We start from the raw sequence: 16,709 nt of genomic DNA, 5'->3' as shown, positions 1-16,709 counted from the left end.
ATAAAGGCAGAGTACAAAGTGTTGGACTGTGTAAGGAAAAAGAGTTTTTTCACAACATGTCAATGGATTAAACTGGTATATGTAAAGTACTGTAATATGTTTTTATTTTTATTTCCTTTATAGGAATATTAACAAAGGTTAGGTTATACCCCAGCAGTACCACCTGGGGCTCTAAATTTTTAACTTGTTCACTTGGAACATTGTTCTCATCTTATCATCTTGTAAGTTTTGCCAGGGTCTAAATTATTTTCTACAGTTTTAATGTTGCCTAATGCACATATGATTATTAGCATGTAATCTTCTTATTTAATGTTTTCTTACAAATCTTATCAAGATGAAGAAAGTTGTTAATTCAAGTAATTTTAATCATTTGATGATGGATTTTTTTTCATGCAATCTTTAACACATTGCTTGTATCTGTCCAAGGGGCCATTTCATAAAGCTGTTCGTAAGTTAAGAGCGACTTAAAGAACGACTGGTGGTCCTTTCTTGTGGTAAATGATATATTCATTGGCGTGTATGAAAGGGTTCACCAGTCGTTCTTATAGTCACTCTTAATTTACGAACAGCTTTACGAAATGGCACCCAGTATTACATCCCTTCCACAGTAAAATAAATTCATGTTATCACTTCATATTTAGCATTTTATTTAACAGATTTCCTTGTGTGCTGCCTGGATATCTGAGTGCTAATTCTCTTCTTAAAACATGGAACAGACTTGATTGTCTTTAATTCTTGTGATGGGAAGATGGATATAAATCACAGTTCAATAATAATAATAAAGTAGTAATAAAGAGATTGAAATTCTAGTCTGTCATCAGTTTGTTTTGAATTTTTGTATAGTATAACAAAAAAGAAAAAGGGGGGTAAATTAAAGGAAAAGGATAAGAAAAGGAACAAGAGCATAAATAACTATACAGTTATATTCCATAATAAGTGGAATGCCTCTGGCCGTCTCACCTGCATCACGCGATTCAACATAGCAGCAGTGCTGACTTTGAAAACTACTTTAACTCGCACAAGATGTTCAGTGATACTTGGTTACTCTTATTTCCATGTTTTATGAACTAGACCAATACACTTTACAGAGATAGGATGGTAATTCAACAAATACTCCCAATGTGGCCAAAGTCCATTGACCTCACATGACCTTTGACCTTGATCATGTGACCTGAAACTTGCACAGGATATTCAGTGATACTTGATTACTCTTATGTCCAAGTTTAAAAAGTCAGATCAATAAACTTGCAAAGTTATGATGGAAATTCAACAGATACCCCCATTATTGCCAAAGTTCATTGACCTTTGACCTTCGTCATGTGACCTAAAATGCGCACAGGATGTTCAGTGATACTTGATTACTCTTATGTCCAAGTTTTATAAACTAGACCAACATACTTTTAAAGTTTTGATTGTAATTCAACAGATACCCCCAATCGGCCAAAGTTCATTGACCCTAAATGACCTTTGACCTTGGTCATGTGACGTGATACTTGGATGTTTGGTGATACTTGATTAACCTTATGTCCAAGTTTAATGAACTAGGTCCATATACTTTCTAGGTTATGATGTCATTTCAAAAACTTAACCTTAGGTTAAGATTTGATGTTGACGCCGCCGCCGTCGCCGTCGGAAAAGCGGCGCCTATAGTCTCACTCTGCTATGCAGGTGAGACAAAAACGGATACCCATTTTCAGAATTTTAGGGATATATGTATATATATATACGTATATATATATATATCTTAAAGTTTCACGTATTGGCTTCTCTAATACTATAGTAACAAAATATGCTGGAGATAAATGGTAATGCTTTCAAAGCCAATATAGTTTTTATTTTCTCGAATTTTATTGTATATACTCCTGAAGAAGACGGAGGTCCGTCGAAAATTCGAGGAAATAAAAACTATATTGGCTTTGAAAGCATTACCATTTATCTCCAGCATATTTTGTTACTATATATATATATATATATATATATATATATATATATATATATATATATATGATAATGTAATATGATAATGTAATATGATGATAACTGTTCAATTAAAAGAAGATAGTGGGCTAAATTGTCTCATTGGCCACAGCTTCAGAACTTGGAGTCTACATAGATGCAGGGGCGGTGGCACACGGAGGGGGCGGGGAGAAGGTCGACGACGACCCCTCTGGACTTTTCAAGGAAAAGTGAAGGAAGGAAAGGGGAGGGAACAGGAAAGAGAGTATGAAAAGTGTGTGTTGTGAAACTCATAATATCCCTATTATTTACTGTAAGAGATAAAAAAACGTCAAGTTTTAATAGTTTGTCTCACAGATTCCCCTATCACATGCCTTTATGTTGCTCTTACACAGCTGATGCAGGGTATTATTTTGCATTTTAACTTATATTCTACCATTCTTATACCCTAACCCATGAGAAGCTTCTTTTTTTTTTACCTAGAGTCGTCTCAAACCTTAGACCAACAAAAAATATATATATTTTTTTATCATGCCCAGGTCTGAACTCCTCGTACAGCTCAATGACGGTGTATTGGTGTGTATGTCATAATGTGTAGAGGGGGTGGGGAGTGAGGGAAAAGAGAATGACGAGGCTGTGAATGACAGGGGTCGGTTAAAAATATCCACAATGTAGATAATTTCTGTAATCAAATTCCATGGTGATTTTAATTAATTCTTGTCTAAACGATAAACAGCATGTCGGCATCCCTCCCCTTCGTAAAGTGTTATCATGAATCACCTTGAAATGTATTGCGAAATTCCCCTGCACAAAGATTCTGTATTTGCAATTTTATAACGCGGTAGATGTTATTATGTTTATTATGTATGGGGATTCCCCCACTCTGTTAACTACACGCAACATCAGTGTCTCGGCCAGATACGGTATGATCGACTCCCGGGATCGACTGAGGCCAGGCCTGACTGAGACTGTTTCTACAGAGGGTTGGATGGAAGTCTGTACCGATCATCTTAAAATCTCAACATTTCCGTGAGTACATAGGCCTACAATACTGTCACTAAATTTTGTATAAAATCTGTGGAATATGAGTATTTCTGCTTGACAAAATGCATACGTTACTTAGTCAAAATATAATAAAAAACAATTAAGTGACAAGTCTTATATTATATTGGTGATGGTGGTGGAGGTGGTGGTGGTGGTGGTGGTGGTCATTGCCCTAAAAAGCGGGAGATGCTAGGGTTCCTGAAGCTGTTATCCTCGATAGGAAACACCCCCTGGAAATCTGGTAGATGTGATTAATAGCTTAAATGTAACCAAAATTAACTACATTTTATAGAGAAGACCTTTTATTTTTCTTGCCAAATTTCTATCCAAATTTACTCCAGCACCCTCTGTTTAAAAAAAAAATCGTTACCAGATAGGGGTTCTGACAACAGTGTCTTGTTAAGAAGCACTTTCAATGGCGGAAATATCTTCCCAAAGGTAGGGGGAACCAGGGGCTGGAAAATTTGACAAGCAAAAAAAAAAGTTGTTACCCCAAAATGTAAGGTAATTTGAACACAAAAATTTAAACACACATAAAAAAAGTTATCACCCAAAAAGTGTGGTCATCTCGTCCAAAATACTTGTCTTATCTCGACTTTGAATGATGTACTTCTTTCTTTCTTTTTATCATAAAAGACCAAAAATAGTAGGGGGACATTGGTGTCCCCCTACTATTTTGGGTAGTGGGGACGCCTCCCCCTTGGATTTCCACCCATGAGTACTTTCATACTTCTGGTTTGTTTGTTGTTGTTTTGTTACATGATAGTTATTGGGGACACAGAAGAATGTTATGATAGAGAGGTTTTTGAGAGGGGGGGGGGGCAAGACGTCTAAATAGTGCAAGATTTAAAGCAGGGTTAGAAGGGGAGAGAGTCTTGGTATATGTCGTAAACACAAGGCTTGGCGAATCCAGGAAGGGGGGGGGGGGCGAATCGGCCGCTGTCCCCTATTTGCGGTCGGCGCAAACAGAACGAAGGGGCGGGGGGGGGGAGGAGAAAACGAAGAAAGATAAGGGGGTTAATGACATAAGAGGAGGGGAATAATTGTAAAATAAAAAAAACATTCAGGGCATTGAACAATAGATGAAATAACAAATTTCCCTCTTACTTAGCGCTGGCATTGCATGAGTGTTTAGTGACAATATGACGTATATGACTTAAAATCCCGTTTTCAAATCAACTTAATATGCAAAAATCTGCTCGTGATTCGAGGTATCACCCCAGGTATTACTACTTTGTTGTAGCTCGTATCATTCGATTAGTGAGATCTTCCTGAATTTCCACAAACAGTCAATTAAGTGTCCCCTTTTCACGACAGTTTATCAAATGTTTTCAGTTTGCGGTTTGTATTGTTTAGTACACTCTTAAAATGTTAGGCAACATACTGTCCAGACAACAATTGGTTAAAAAATTATCCAACATGTATAGGTAGTTTTCAACCAATACTGTGTAGTTTTCACCCAAACACACATTGGTTTAAAACTACCCAGAATTGGATAAAGTTTTAACCATTGTTGTGTGGACAGTATGCTGCCCAATATTTGTACGAGTGTACTCATCCTGCTCATGATTATAAAAAGTAAAAATGATATGGTTTGGTTTTTTTTTAGGTGGGTCTACATCTAAAAAAAGAGGAATTCAGCTGCCGCTCACATGATTTATGTAGTGAGATCCATATACTCTTCAAAATTTGTCAACATGTTAGGTAGTGTTTAATTGTTCCCTTTTAGGCCAGTAGGCTTATATAAAAAAACAGCTTTTGTTAGATGTTTTGTTAGATGATTAGATTTTGTTAGATGATTACAAAAAGTGCATAGAAAATCCGGTTTTCAGCTCGGAAAATCAAATTTACAGCTTGCACTTCGCGCCTCCATCTTGATTAGTTAGATACCCATCATATTCATAGATTATAAGTGCTTAGAATGTCCAGTTTTCAGATTGGAATAATGAACAATTTTCAGCTCGCGCTTCGCGCTCGCATTAATTCATCCCTCAGATATGAACAGTCTTTATGAGTCTAGGCAAACGGTCTTTATTATATAAGTAGGCCTATAAATTTGTTTTATTTGATGGATATGCAACTTGTTCATGATAAAAAAGAACTGCTCAGAATGTTTGATTTTGTGTTTTTTGCACCGTACACCCCGTCTTGGGCCCATATGGGTCAGGGTTTTGCGTGGGGTAAATATGGGCAGGCCCACATGGTACCCATGTAAACCATATGGGGCCCATTTCGGCTATGTATGGGCCCATATGGGCCCTATCTGGCCAATATGGGACCCATTTGGGTTGCCCATGTGGGCTATATATGGGCCCATCTGGGCCCCTTGTGCTTTTTGCACTGTACACCCCGTCTGGGGCCCATATGGGCTTGGGTTTCGCATGGGGTAAATATGGGCAGGCCCACATCGTACCCATGTAAACCATATGGGGCCCATTTGGGCTATGTATGGGCCCATATGGGCCCCACTTTGCCAATCTGGGACCCATATGTACACCCTATGTGGGGCCCATTTGGGCCAAGTGGGTATAGTGTGGGTTGAATATGGGCAGGCCCACATTGCTCCCATATGGGCTCCATATGGGTTGCCCCATATGAAAACAATACTGTGTTTAATCAATTAAAAAAAGTATTAATTTGTGTCATTAAGGTGACTTTACAACCCAATACTCTTATCTCTATCATAATCCTATATTCTAACCCTAAATCATAATCCTATCCTAATCCTATCCTACACCTAACCACTGAATCAAGATTGTTATTGACTTCTATATATACAGCGAGTTTTCTATACTTGACAGGCAACGGTTAATAACTATTTTCAATATTTAGCCTTGAAAATTTTGTCCTGAAATTAAATGTTTCGATTTTTAATTTTATAGTCATAAATTACATACTTTTTTACGATTGAATCCTTGCATAAACATAAACATTTCAATTATTGTAGCTGTTTTAGCTAAAATTTTGGTCATTTACTGTTGTAATGAATATTCATGACTGCAGTCTAGATCGATCGATCCAGTGATATGCCCATCTCCAGCCCAGCTGATATTCATCTGGTACATATGGGCCCAGATATATCCCAGATGGGTCCCACATAATTTAGCCCATCTGGGTCCCACTTGGAAATGCCCATCTCCAGCCCAGATGATATTCATCTGGTACATATTGTTGTGTTGGGGTTGGATCTTATGCACTTTTGCTTTCAACCAGACTAAATGAGACGAAGCAATGCAAAGCCTATACAGTTCATATATACATTTATTGAAGATGATAACTAAGTTGATGACAAATACAAATACATGAGTAAGTCTGATGGTGACTATACTCTCTAAACTCCAATCTCTAATCTATCTGTATGCTGGAACAATCTGTAAAGTCTAACCAATCTGCATTCTGTAATAATCTATAACCAATCTCTACTCTGATTTGGGTTCAGAAGTGAACCCCTTATACATTGGTCTGGTCTAGACTCTTTACAACCAAAAAGGTGTTGGTCAACCTTGGACGCTTGACCAAAACAATCTGTACGTCATAACTTTACTCTGAATTGGGGGAGTTGACCTTTTAGGGAGAACATGAAATGTAGTGAATAAGAAACCCATAAAATGTGTGTGCGTCAGAAGTTTAGCTGGAAGAAGAATGAGTAATACTTTCTAATGAAAGTTGGAGCTGGTATACTTCCTGTAGAAGTATTGATTAAGTATCGATCATACTTGATATAATATTGAATATGTGAGATATGTCTTATCATCACATAACAATATGGACCCAGATATAACCCAGATGGGCCCCACATATTTTAGCCCACCTGGGTCCCACTTGGAAATGCTCATCTCTAGCCCAGATGATATTCATCTGGTACATATGGGCCCAGATACATCCCAGATGGGTCCCATACATGTTTGCCCATTTGGGTCCCACTTGAAAATGCCCATCTCCAGCCCAGATGATATTCATCTGGTACATATGGGCCCAGATAGGCCTATAACCCAGATGGGCCCAATATATATGGGCCCCATGTGGACCTACCCACTTCTAGCCCATATGGTTTCCATATGGGCCATATGGGCCCAAATTTAACCCAGATGGGTCCCATATATTTTAGCCCATCTGGGTCCCACTTGGAAATGCCCATCTCCAGCCCAGATGATATTCATCTGGTCCATATGGGCCCAGATTTAACCCAGATGGGTCCCATATATTTTAGCCCATCTGGGTCCCACTTGGAAATGCCCATCTCCAGCCCAGATGATATTCATCTGGTACATATGGGCCCAGATAGGCCTATAACCCAGATGGGCCCAATATATATGGGCCCCATGTGGACCTACCCACTTCTAGCCCATATGGTTTCCATATGGGCCATATGGGTCCCAGATAACCCACATTGGACCCATATGGGGCCCAGATATTTTGCTATCTGGGTAATTATGCCACTTCGCCCATATAGATACCACATGGGGCCCACATGGTTCTAGGTGGGAAAACCCATATAGGCCCCACATGGGTTTTATATGATTCTATCTGGGCTCAGTCGATCCATAATTATGCCACTTCGCCCATATAGATACCACATGGGGCCCATATGGTTTTATTATCTGGGTTCTAGGTGGGAAAACCCATATGGGCCCCATATGGTTTTTATATGTTTCTATCTGGGCTCAGTCGATCCATAATTATGCCACTTCGCCCATATATATACCTCATGGGGCCCATATGGTTTTATTATGTGGGTTCTAGGTGGGAAAACCCATATGGGCCCCATATGGGTTTTATATGTTCCTATATGGGCTCAGGCGATCCATAATTATGCCACTTCGCCCATATAGATACCACATGGGGCCCATATGGTTTTATTATTTGGGTTCAAGGTGGGAAAACCCATATAGGCCCCATATGGGTTTTATATGTTTCTATCTGGGCTCAGTCGATCCATAATTATGCCACTTCGCCCATATAGATACCACATGGGGCCCATATGGTTTTATTATGTGGGTTCTAGGTGGGGAAACCCATATGGGCCCCATATGGGTTTTATATGTTTCTATCTGGGCTCGGTCGACCCTGAAATAAGACCACATCGCCCATATAGATACCACATGGGGCCCATATGGTTTTTATTATCTGGGTTATAGGTGGGACAAACCATATGGGCCACATATGGGTTTTACATACATGAAATATCCACAAATTTGATCGCCCTCGCGCATTTTGAGAGACTATTAGTAAGGTTAAAGCTAAAGGCCACCGCGCACTTTTACGATTAGGTCTGCGATCCGATTTTTTAATAAAACGCAGTAGAATTTGGTGTTAATGTTGAGACATTGAATATCTTACAGTGTAATGTTCTTCATCTTCTATGTTCAAATGTGTGACTGTGCTATCCTCATTATTAGAAAAAAGATATAATATCTAGTCGTAATACGGCATAGCAATCGTACGATTGGCTACGAATTTAAACCAATTTGGCTTTTACTCCAAAATAAAGGCTTGCAATCATCCAGAATAGTATCGTTTCGGTTAAATCGGTTAACGCCTTTGGCAAGGCGTTAATCCACACTTTGTCACTCTCCACCCGGTGTTAAATGGGTACCCAGTAGGATGTGAAAGCCTATAAGTAGTATGCCTAGCAATTGAGTCTTGGAACTCTTGTTGGAACGTTCCCCAGGGAGTTGAGAAGGTGCATACATTGTATGCATGCATGCAAGGATCCGATGACCGGGGTAACGTCTGTATATAAAGTGCTTAGAGACATCGTTCCGATGTATTAAGCGCTATGTAAATGTGAAATATTATTATTAATTTGAACCTCAAATAATACAATTCTTTTAATTCACATGTTCAGAAAATGAGCAAAATGTGATTTGTTCCAAAATCGGATCGTTGACCAGTACGTCATAAGGTGTGCACTGGCCTTTAGATATACCTGGCTGTACTTAAAACATAAGTCCTTAAGAACTTTTCTCCTCAAAAAGCTACAACTAAAATAAGCTTTTGTCGACCTATCGGGGAAAATGTGGATGCAAATGTAATCTCCCCTTCCCATCATTGGCGAAAGTTGGACCCGCCCATCCAGGTCCTTATTACATCGACACTATAATCTTTGAAATTATAATAACTACCATGGAAATCTCGATTTTATTAGCTGCTAAGCTTTGTTGCTATATTACTACCAGAATAGCAAGCAAACATTTTTTTAATAAGAAGAAATACTTTTGCAATCTTGAAACTATATATTATGTCTGAATATGAATGTATATGGTAACTATAAAGGCGTATTCTCCTTAATCAGGAATGGCGGCTTCTCGAGCACCCGGTGCACAGTCTTTGTCGAAACAGCAACGGCAATATGGCAACAGTTTCTTTAAATCTTCCCAAGAGGGTTTCGGGTTTATCATCCAGAGTGGGAGACTAGAGTCTGCTCTTGAGTGGTACCGATGTGCTTACAGCTGCAGCGATAATGACGATGATGCGGTCTCGGCAATCAAGAATATTGCCATGGCAACCTGGAAGTTGGCTTCACTGCACGGGTCAGTGACAGACAGAGATCAAAAAGTGCAGAAGGTGAGATATGGAACTGAGAAATGAACATTGGTTATTCATATTTATTGATATTATCATCAAGTGCTTTGAGATCTCAAATTTACAAAAAAAGGACAAATCCTGATCAGATTTGGTCAGTGATCCGTCACACAATGGATTTAACTTGAATCTTTAAAATAATCATTTTCAAATTCAAATTTAGATTAAAATATTTGAGCTCAGTAAATATACATCTAGTGTTCGGCTAGTCAACAACTTTAGTGGTTCCATTTTTGTTTTAATCCATGAAATTTAGAGCCATTCAGTTTAGACTATTTTTGCCTATTATTTGGTATATATAGACCTATACTCTTCCCTTTTCTTTTTAAATAAAAATGCCATTTATATATTCAAGATCATCGCCAGGCGTCACTTCAACGATGCCCTCCGGAACTTCAACAAGGCACTTCTGCTGAAGTCCTGTAAGACCGCCGCCTGGACCGACCACCTACAAACATCCATGCAGAAGTGTGGAGAGGAAGCCATCGAATGGATTAACAAATCTTATGAAGATGAGCAAGAGAAAATGTGCTTCCTTACTGAAACTCTTGCTCACATGTCAGATGGCAAGAAAAAGGCAGAAGACTACATCCAACTGGCAACCCACCTCTTCGGTCAAGGACTAACAGCACTTGGAGAGCTCAAGTACAAAGAATGTTTTAGGTAAGCTTTACAATATTGTAATGATTCAGATTGCAAATGATATTTTGGTAATTAATTCGATATACTTTACATTCCTAAATAGGTCTTAATCCAAACAATATTATTATCGATTATGATGAATTACTTTCAATATCTACAGGTTTATGAAAGAGTGCTATTTCCCTATCCAAGAGGCAGCTAGAATGTGTGGCAAAGACCCAACCATTCTTTCCGAAGTGGAAGTTCTCAAGGAGGATGTTCATCAGCATACGTGTCTCGCAGAAGCTGGAAAGGCAAGGGCTACTGGTACGTTCCAAGTTCAAACGTTACATTTGTCCTTCTGCCAGATTGTTCGATATCAACCAAGGAATAATGAATATACATGTACATGTAGATGATTAATGATCGATTGATATGATGAATGCCCAAATTCACTTTCATCAGAACTTAGGAAAATCGTAATATAGATAAATGAGTGATTGATAATGCCCAAAGTCACTTTCATCAGAACTTAGGAAAATTGTAATATAGATAAATGAGTGATTGATAATGCCCAAATTCACTTTCATCAGAACTTAGGAAAATTGTAATATAGATAAATGAGTGATTGATAATGCCCAAAATCACTTTCATCAGAACTTAGGAAATTGTAATATAGATAAATGAGTGATTGATAATGCCCAAATTCACTTTCATCAGAACTTAGGAAAATTGTAATATAGATAAATGAGTTATTGATAATGCCCAAATTCACTTTCATCAGAACTTAGGATAATTGTAATATAGATAAATGAGTGATTGATAATGCCCAAATTCACTTTCATCAGAACTTAGGAAAATTGTAATATAGATAAATGAGTGATTGATAATGCCCAAATTCACTTTCATCAGAACTTAGGAAAATCGTAATACACTGTTAGAAAATATGTCCTTAAAATAAAAGAAGTTCCTGCAGCAGAGTCTCGAGAACACCTGTAATCTTACCAGATTGCGTAATCTTACAGGAAATTGGTATTTAGTGTACGGAACCTTACAAATTTCCTTTAATAACACACCCTTTTCCCCTTTTTAAACAGACCTGTTCTGTTAAATTGCAGAAAAATTCATGTTTTATGAATTTACAGAATGATTCTGTTATTGCTTTTTGCAAAATCTTCTTTCCTTTTTCTGTAAATTCAGGGTTTTTTTAACAGTGTATAGATAAATGAGTGATTGATAATGCCCAAATTCACTTTCATCAGAACTTAGGAAAATTGTAATATAGATAATTTAGTAATTGATAATGCCCAAATTCACTTTCATCAGAACTTAGGAAAATTGTAATTGATAATGCCCAAATTCACCTTCATCAGAACTTAAGAAATTGTAAAATAGATAAATGACTGATTGATAATGCCCAAATTTACTTTCACCAAAAACTTACGAAAATTGTTTTGAACAGCAGCGTTTGTGTCCCAGAGATACATCTACATTGACACGTAATGAACTATAGAAAGAGAATATAGGCAAAGAACAAGAGAGCATTTAAACGGGACCAGAATGGCAGTAGTATAATAGAAAAATGTATATTCAATCTCCGAACCGGGAATACGATATACATTTAAAGAAAACGTCATAAAACAAGTTTAACTGATGATAGAGTCGTATCACATTGACCGTATATATAAGTCACTTTCGCGATGTACGCCCTGAATAAAGTATTTCAGTCTGTTGTCTAAATATCTCTTCCTGTTGGGCAATATCCGACTGCTATGTTTCAAATAGTAACCTCATTGGACAGACAAAGATTTCGCAATTCGGCACCTTCACACACCTGGGAATGTCGCAATAGGGTTAAAGTCAGAAGCGTTGCATGGGGGAGGGGGGCAGCAAAGGGGCGATCGCCCCCACTACAAATAATTTTTACAACTTGAAAAATTAATAATTCAATGGAAATATGTATATTTATATATATGTTTAAAGGCATTGTAAAGCATTAAACTTAATTGGCACAAAATACTATTAAACATACAAAAATATCAATTTAAGCCAAAAAAATGTATTATAATTTGGCTAGCAGATCTCATCTATAATCTTGGACATTTTTGTTTTTCACTTTTGCTCTCTCCCCTAATCCGGAATATGGTTCGACGCCCCTGGTTAATGAATATGTCTACTAGAATCCCTGTTATGAAGTTATTTCAAACCCAGTTTAGCACTTTCTTTGATTATTCACAACAAATAAGTTAAATTGAATATTGTTACTTTAATACCATTACATTGTGTACACATTATGTAAACTAATTAGATATGAGTGTTCATGAATACTTACTGACATTATGTTAGTCCCAGTTTAGCAAATAACGGAATGTTCTTTAGGACTGTAGTCATGACAGTGTATACATGATGAAATCTATAGATTGCCATTTCACAGTTTAAGATGAAGTGATTTTATTTATTTATTTTTTTAATCTTAGAAGTATATGTGTTAAATATTATATCTTGTAATTTAGGCCTTGTTTAAAATCGATTCGATTTTAAAGATAGATGACGTTTAATTGTCGTATTAATCTTCCGTTTCCCCTTTTGTTGTAAACATGCCAACCATTAATTTTAGGCGATGCGCTCTTGGAGACAGGACTGAAGGACAATGTGGATCTGAACGTAGAGTTAGTGTGGTCCATCATGGACTGGTACAGACAGTCTGCTATCTTGTGTAAAGGAAGTGATATTGAACAAGAAGCTATTGCTTATAGCCGGATGGGAAGGATTTATGGCAAGGTAAAGAATATAGAATACGAAAAGTATTTTTTTGAAAAGAAGAAAAGGGAATGAATAAAACATCCGGACCATAATTGTGATTGTGATGAAATCATTGTGATGAAATTACAGATAAAGATGTAATACAAGATGTGCATTAATATGATTTTTCCTCACCTCTTAGCAAATCTTATCGACAGTTTATTAGCATTGCATTATTCTTTTCCCCACTGTTTATATGTTTGATAAAATACAAACAAATAGAAAATAACACAAACAGCCAAAATTTTAATTTATAACAAATATATGGTTTAATTGTATCACATGTATAACGCAATGATAATGTATGTTATCATTGGTACTAGGTCCTGAAGTTAACAGTGAAAGGAAAGAATTGCCATAAAAGGGCTATAGAGCTTGCCCTTAGTATGGCTCCAAGAAACTTCCATAACGTTGGTAAGTAGGCCTATATACATATTTCATAAGATAAGATATCATCTATCTTTCTGCACATACATTTTGTCTTACAAGTGATTTTACATTCTGCAAATGCAAATCGGTTAATCATAAAACATTGTTACAATAGAAAAAAGAAGCACAGCAAATAACGAACTTATTAGACGACAGACAAGGAGAACCCATGAAAAAAAGAAAACAGGGCTTGTAAGGCTAGGGTCTCCTTTTGTGCCAAGTACATGGCTGAATACTATTTAGTGTACACCATCAAGTGGTGATGAGCGGAGTAACCCGTTGGGGTGGAGGTGAGGGACATTTCTGTGGCAAGGTGCCACTTGCAGTATAGTCACAAAAAATATCCTCGAAAAGTTATACTTCTGAACCAAAGAATTTGCAATATAATATGGAGTGTGCCATCCAATGTTAATTTCCCTTAAATCCTTGAATCTGATGGGTTGTTTGGAATAATTATCATGGATGGCAAAGCAACTTCTGTGCAAATGGTCTCTTAAATGGGGTGTCAATTAGTTAAGTGTTACAATAAAGACAATACTCTTTGTACATTGAAAGGATTGACTCATGAGAATAAAACAATACTCGTAAATAACTTCTAATCCCCAATACTTATCCCAGATTGGTTCGAGGAGAGCAAGAAGTATATTGAGGAATTCCAAAAGCGACTTGACAAGGGCAGTGAGGAGAACAAGGAGAAGGATGCAGCTCTGGCTGATATGAAGGCAGACCTTGATAAGCTCAAAGGCTTCTCAAACCTATCTCCCGAGGAGTATGTCGTAACTCTGTACAAGACATGGCCACCCAAAGCTCCAGGGGCAACGTTGAATGAGAAACTTGCTACCAAGAAGCTGCTGTTGAAGGCCATCAGTCACTATCATCCGGACAAGGTGGACAAAGAGGTCCATGGCAAGAAGTGGTACTACTTCACGGAGGAGATTACCAAGTGTCTAAATGATGTTTACATGAAACAAAAATTCAGTGATGTGGAATAGTGCTTTATTTCGATATAGGGATCGATTGAACTTTTTAACTCGATCCTCTGGTATAGTAAGCTGTTAGGTCAGGATAGTTGACGGACTAGACCATATAGACGATATTATAGAAAGTAAAGAAAAAAATAGATAATAGAATAATGGATTAGTCACATATCCCCTATACGGCAAGACGAAAACAAGAGCTTTATTCATTTTTATTCAAACCATCTATATGTAGCTGGTAAAAAAATGTTAAAACTGCTGTTTTCGTTTTGCCGTACGGCCGTCGTAGGGGAAATGTGACTGCGCCTTATGCATGTGGTAACTGAGTTACACTTTTTGTCCAAATATTTTGAATTCTATTCCTTGTTGAAAAAAATCAGATAATATTCATTGTCTTTCGTTTGGTAAAGCTTATTTTGACCTGTGTCAACACTATTACCTGTGTTCTTCTCATCGAATTAGGTCCAAGTGAATGATTAAACACTTTGATGTAGTAAAACCTAGCGAATTGGGCAAAATTTATAAAAAGCCGCGAGAATTTAGCATTTGTTACATAAAAATTAATTTCATTACAGACTTTGACCTAATCAGAAAATACTATCATAGTATCTTTCATCTTTTTCTCATTTTCAACATATTTTCTTTCTTTGTTATCATTTTTGGGGGAGGAGGGGGCAGTGGCGTAGCTAGGATTTTTTTCTGGGTGGGGGGCACTGGGGGTCCTTCCTTTTTCAGGGGGCACCATTTTTTTCCGGTGTGTATGTATGTATGTGTCACAAGGGCGGATCCGACTTTCGCAAAATAGGGGACGGGGCCCGAAATTTTCCCCGATCAGTCTTTATTCTTATAAAACAACATAAACATGAAATAATCTCATGAGCCTTATAAAAAGTGCGAGCGCGAAGCGCGAGCGATTATTTTTTTTTACTTTCGTGTATTTTGTTCTGAAAATTTGATATTTTGGGCAATGTTATGTGTGATCCTGAACAAGATGGTATGTAACTAGATGGTTACTGCGAACGCCAAGCGCGAGCAGAAATTTTTATTAACAGTTCTAGCATTATCGTCAAGGGACCTAGTAACGACTGCTTACATGCAGTTACCCACGAAGACGGTATATATTTCAAAAAAAATATTTCACATTCCGACCTAAAAAAATTGGTCATTCTAAACACTCTTTGTATTAAGAAATGGGATGGGTATGTAACTAAACAATTGATGCGAGCGCGAAGCGCGAGAGGAAGAAAATTGAGATTTTAGACCTAAAAGCGGGAAACTCTACTCATATTCTGTAAATCATAAATAAGATATTTTTAGTTCAATATCATTAAAATGCGATCGTGAAGCGTGAGCAGACAATTGATATTTTGATGTGAAACTGGATAATTTAAGTACATTTTCAATGAAGAACATGCAGTGTATCGCGCATGTTTTAGATTTAGACCTAGAATCTGAATACTTTTGTTTAATGGAACTTTATGGAGTACACGTAGACAATAGTAACCTGGCTAATCAAACAATGTGACCACGCAGCGTGAGCTTAAAATGCTGATTTGTAGACCATAAAACGAAAATTTTACAGAGCACTTAAATTTGTAAAATAATGAAGCTCGTTGTCTGAGCTAAAATATATTTTGTATATTGACTTCAAAACTTGTTCCATATCAGCCTATTGAGCAAGATATAAATCTCATCGAACAGGCAATTCTGGCGCGAAGCGCAAGCAAAAATTTTATATAGTAACATGAAAGATTTTTTTTTGCAAGTCTTCCCCTCACACTATTTCATTCACTCGTGTTCCTCATCTTATTTTCCTCTTATTTTTTCTTCTGTCTTTCCACTTCTTTTCCTTTTTCTCTTTCTCCCTTTTTTGCTCTGCCAATTTTTTTTTTTCAGGGGGCACCTGGGGGGACACACCAAATCTCAGGGGGGGGGGCACGTGCCCCCAGGACCCTCCGTAGCTATGCCACCGAGGGGAGGAGGTGGTCGTGATTTTTTTGGGTGAGACATGGGATGGGGGAGGAAACTGCCCCAAAATCCACCCCATCCATACGCCAATTTTAGGCCCTATATTTTGATGACGCATATCCGAAGTATTTTACTACACTCATGGGCATGTGCATTATAAAATCATGGATGGAAAAACCCACTGTTCGACATAATCATGTTAATGAAATTAGGCAATATCATGATTCAACGGAATACCATTGAGTCGTATTGCCCAATTTTTAGAAACATACTCTGCCAGAAGTTGGCATTGCCGACCTGCTAAGAGAAAGAATTGGAAAGCCCCAA

The 16,709-nt window shown here is 37.5% G+C and overlaps 1 protein-coding gene across 1 annotated transcript; it reads left to right on the top strand.

The window, feature by feature from the left end:
- The first annotated feature begins 2,902 nt into the window (after nucleotides 1–2,902).
- LOC121412197 lies at nucleotides 2,903–15,011 on the top strand. The gene is made up of 7 exons (XM_041605106.1): nucleotides 2,903–2,985; nucleotides 9,296–9,567; nucleotides 9,941–10,248; nucleotides 10,388–10,533; nucleotides 12,824–12,987; nucleotides 13,332–13,422; nucleotides 14,056–15,011. The coding sequence occupies exons 2-7, from the start codon at nucleotides 9,298–9,300 to the stop codon at nucleotides 14,427–14,429; spliced, it is 1,353 nt and encodes a 450-aa protein (XP_041461040.1). The 5' UTR covers nucleotides 2,903–2,985; nucleotides 9,296–9,297; the 3' UTR covers nucleotides 14,430–15,011.
- The last annotated feature ends 1,698 nt before the right edge of the window (nucleotides 15,012–16,709 follow it).

The sequence above is a fragment of the Lytechinus variegatus genome, chromosome 3 (genome assembly GCF_018143015.1).
Source record: "Lytechinus variegatus isolate NC3 chromosome 3, Lvar_3.0, whole genome shotgun sequence".
Lineage (NCBI taxonomy): Eukaryota > Metazoa > Echinodermata > Echinoidea > Temnopleuroida > Toxopneustidae > Lytechinus > Lytechinus variegatus.
Note: the sequence above shows the minus strand (reverse complement) of the source record. Positions and strands in the feature narration are given on the sequence as shown.

Excerpts from the sequence above, each read along its gene's own strand:
- LOC121412197 (XM_041605106.1), top strand. The coding sequence starts at position 9,298 with ATGGCGGCTTCTCGAGCACCCGGTGCACAGTCTTTGTCGAAACAGCAA. Across the intron at positions 10,249-10,387 it reads AAGTACAAAGAATGTTTTAG|GTTTATGAAAGAGTGCTATT; the intron begins GTAAGCTTTACA and ends CAATATCTACAG. Across the intron at positions 13,423-14,055 it reads AAGAAACTTCCATAACGTTG|ATTGGTTCGAGGAGAGCAAG; the intron begins GTAAGTAGGCCT and ends TACTTATCCCAG.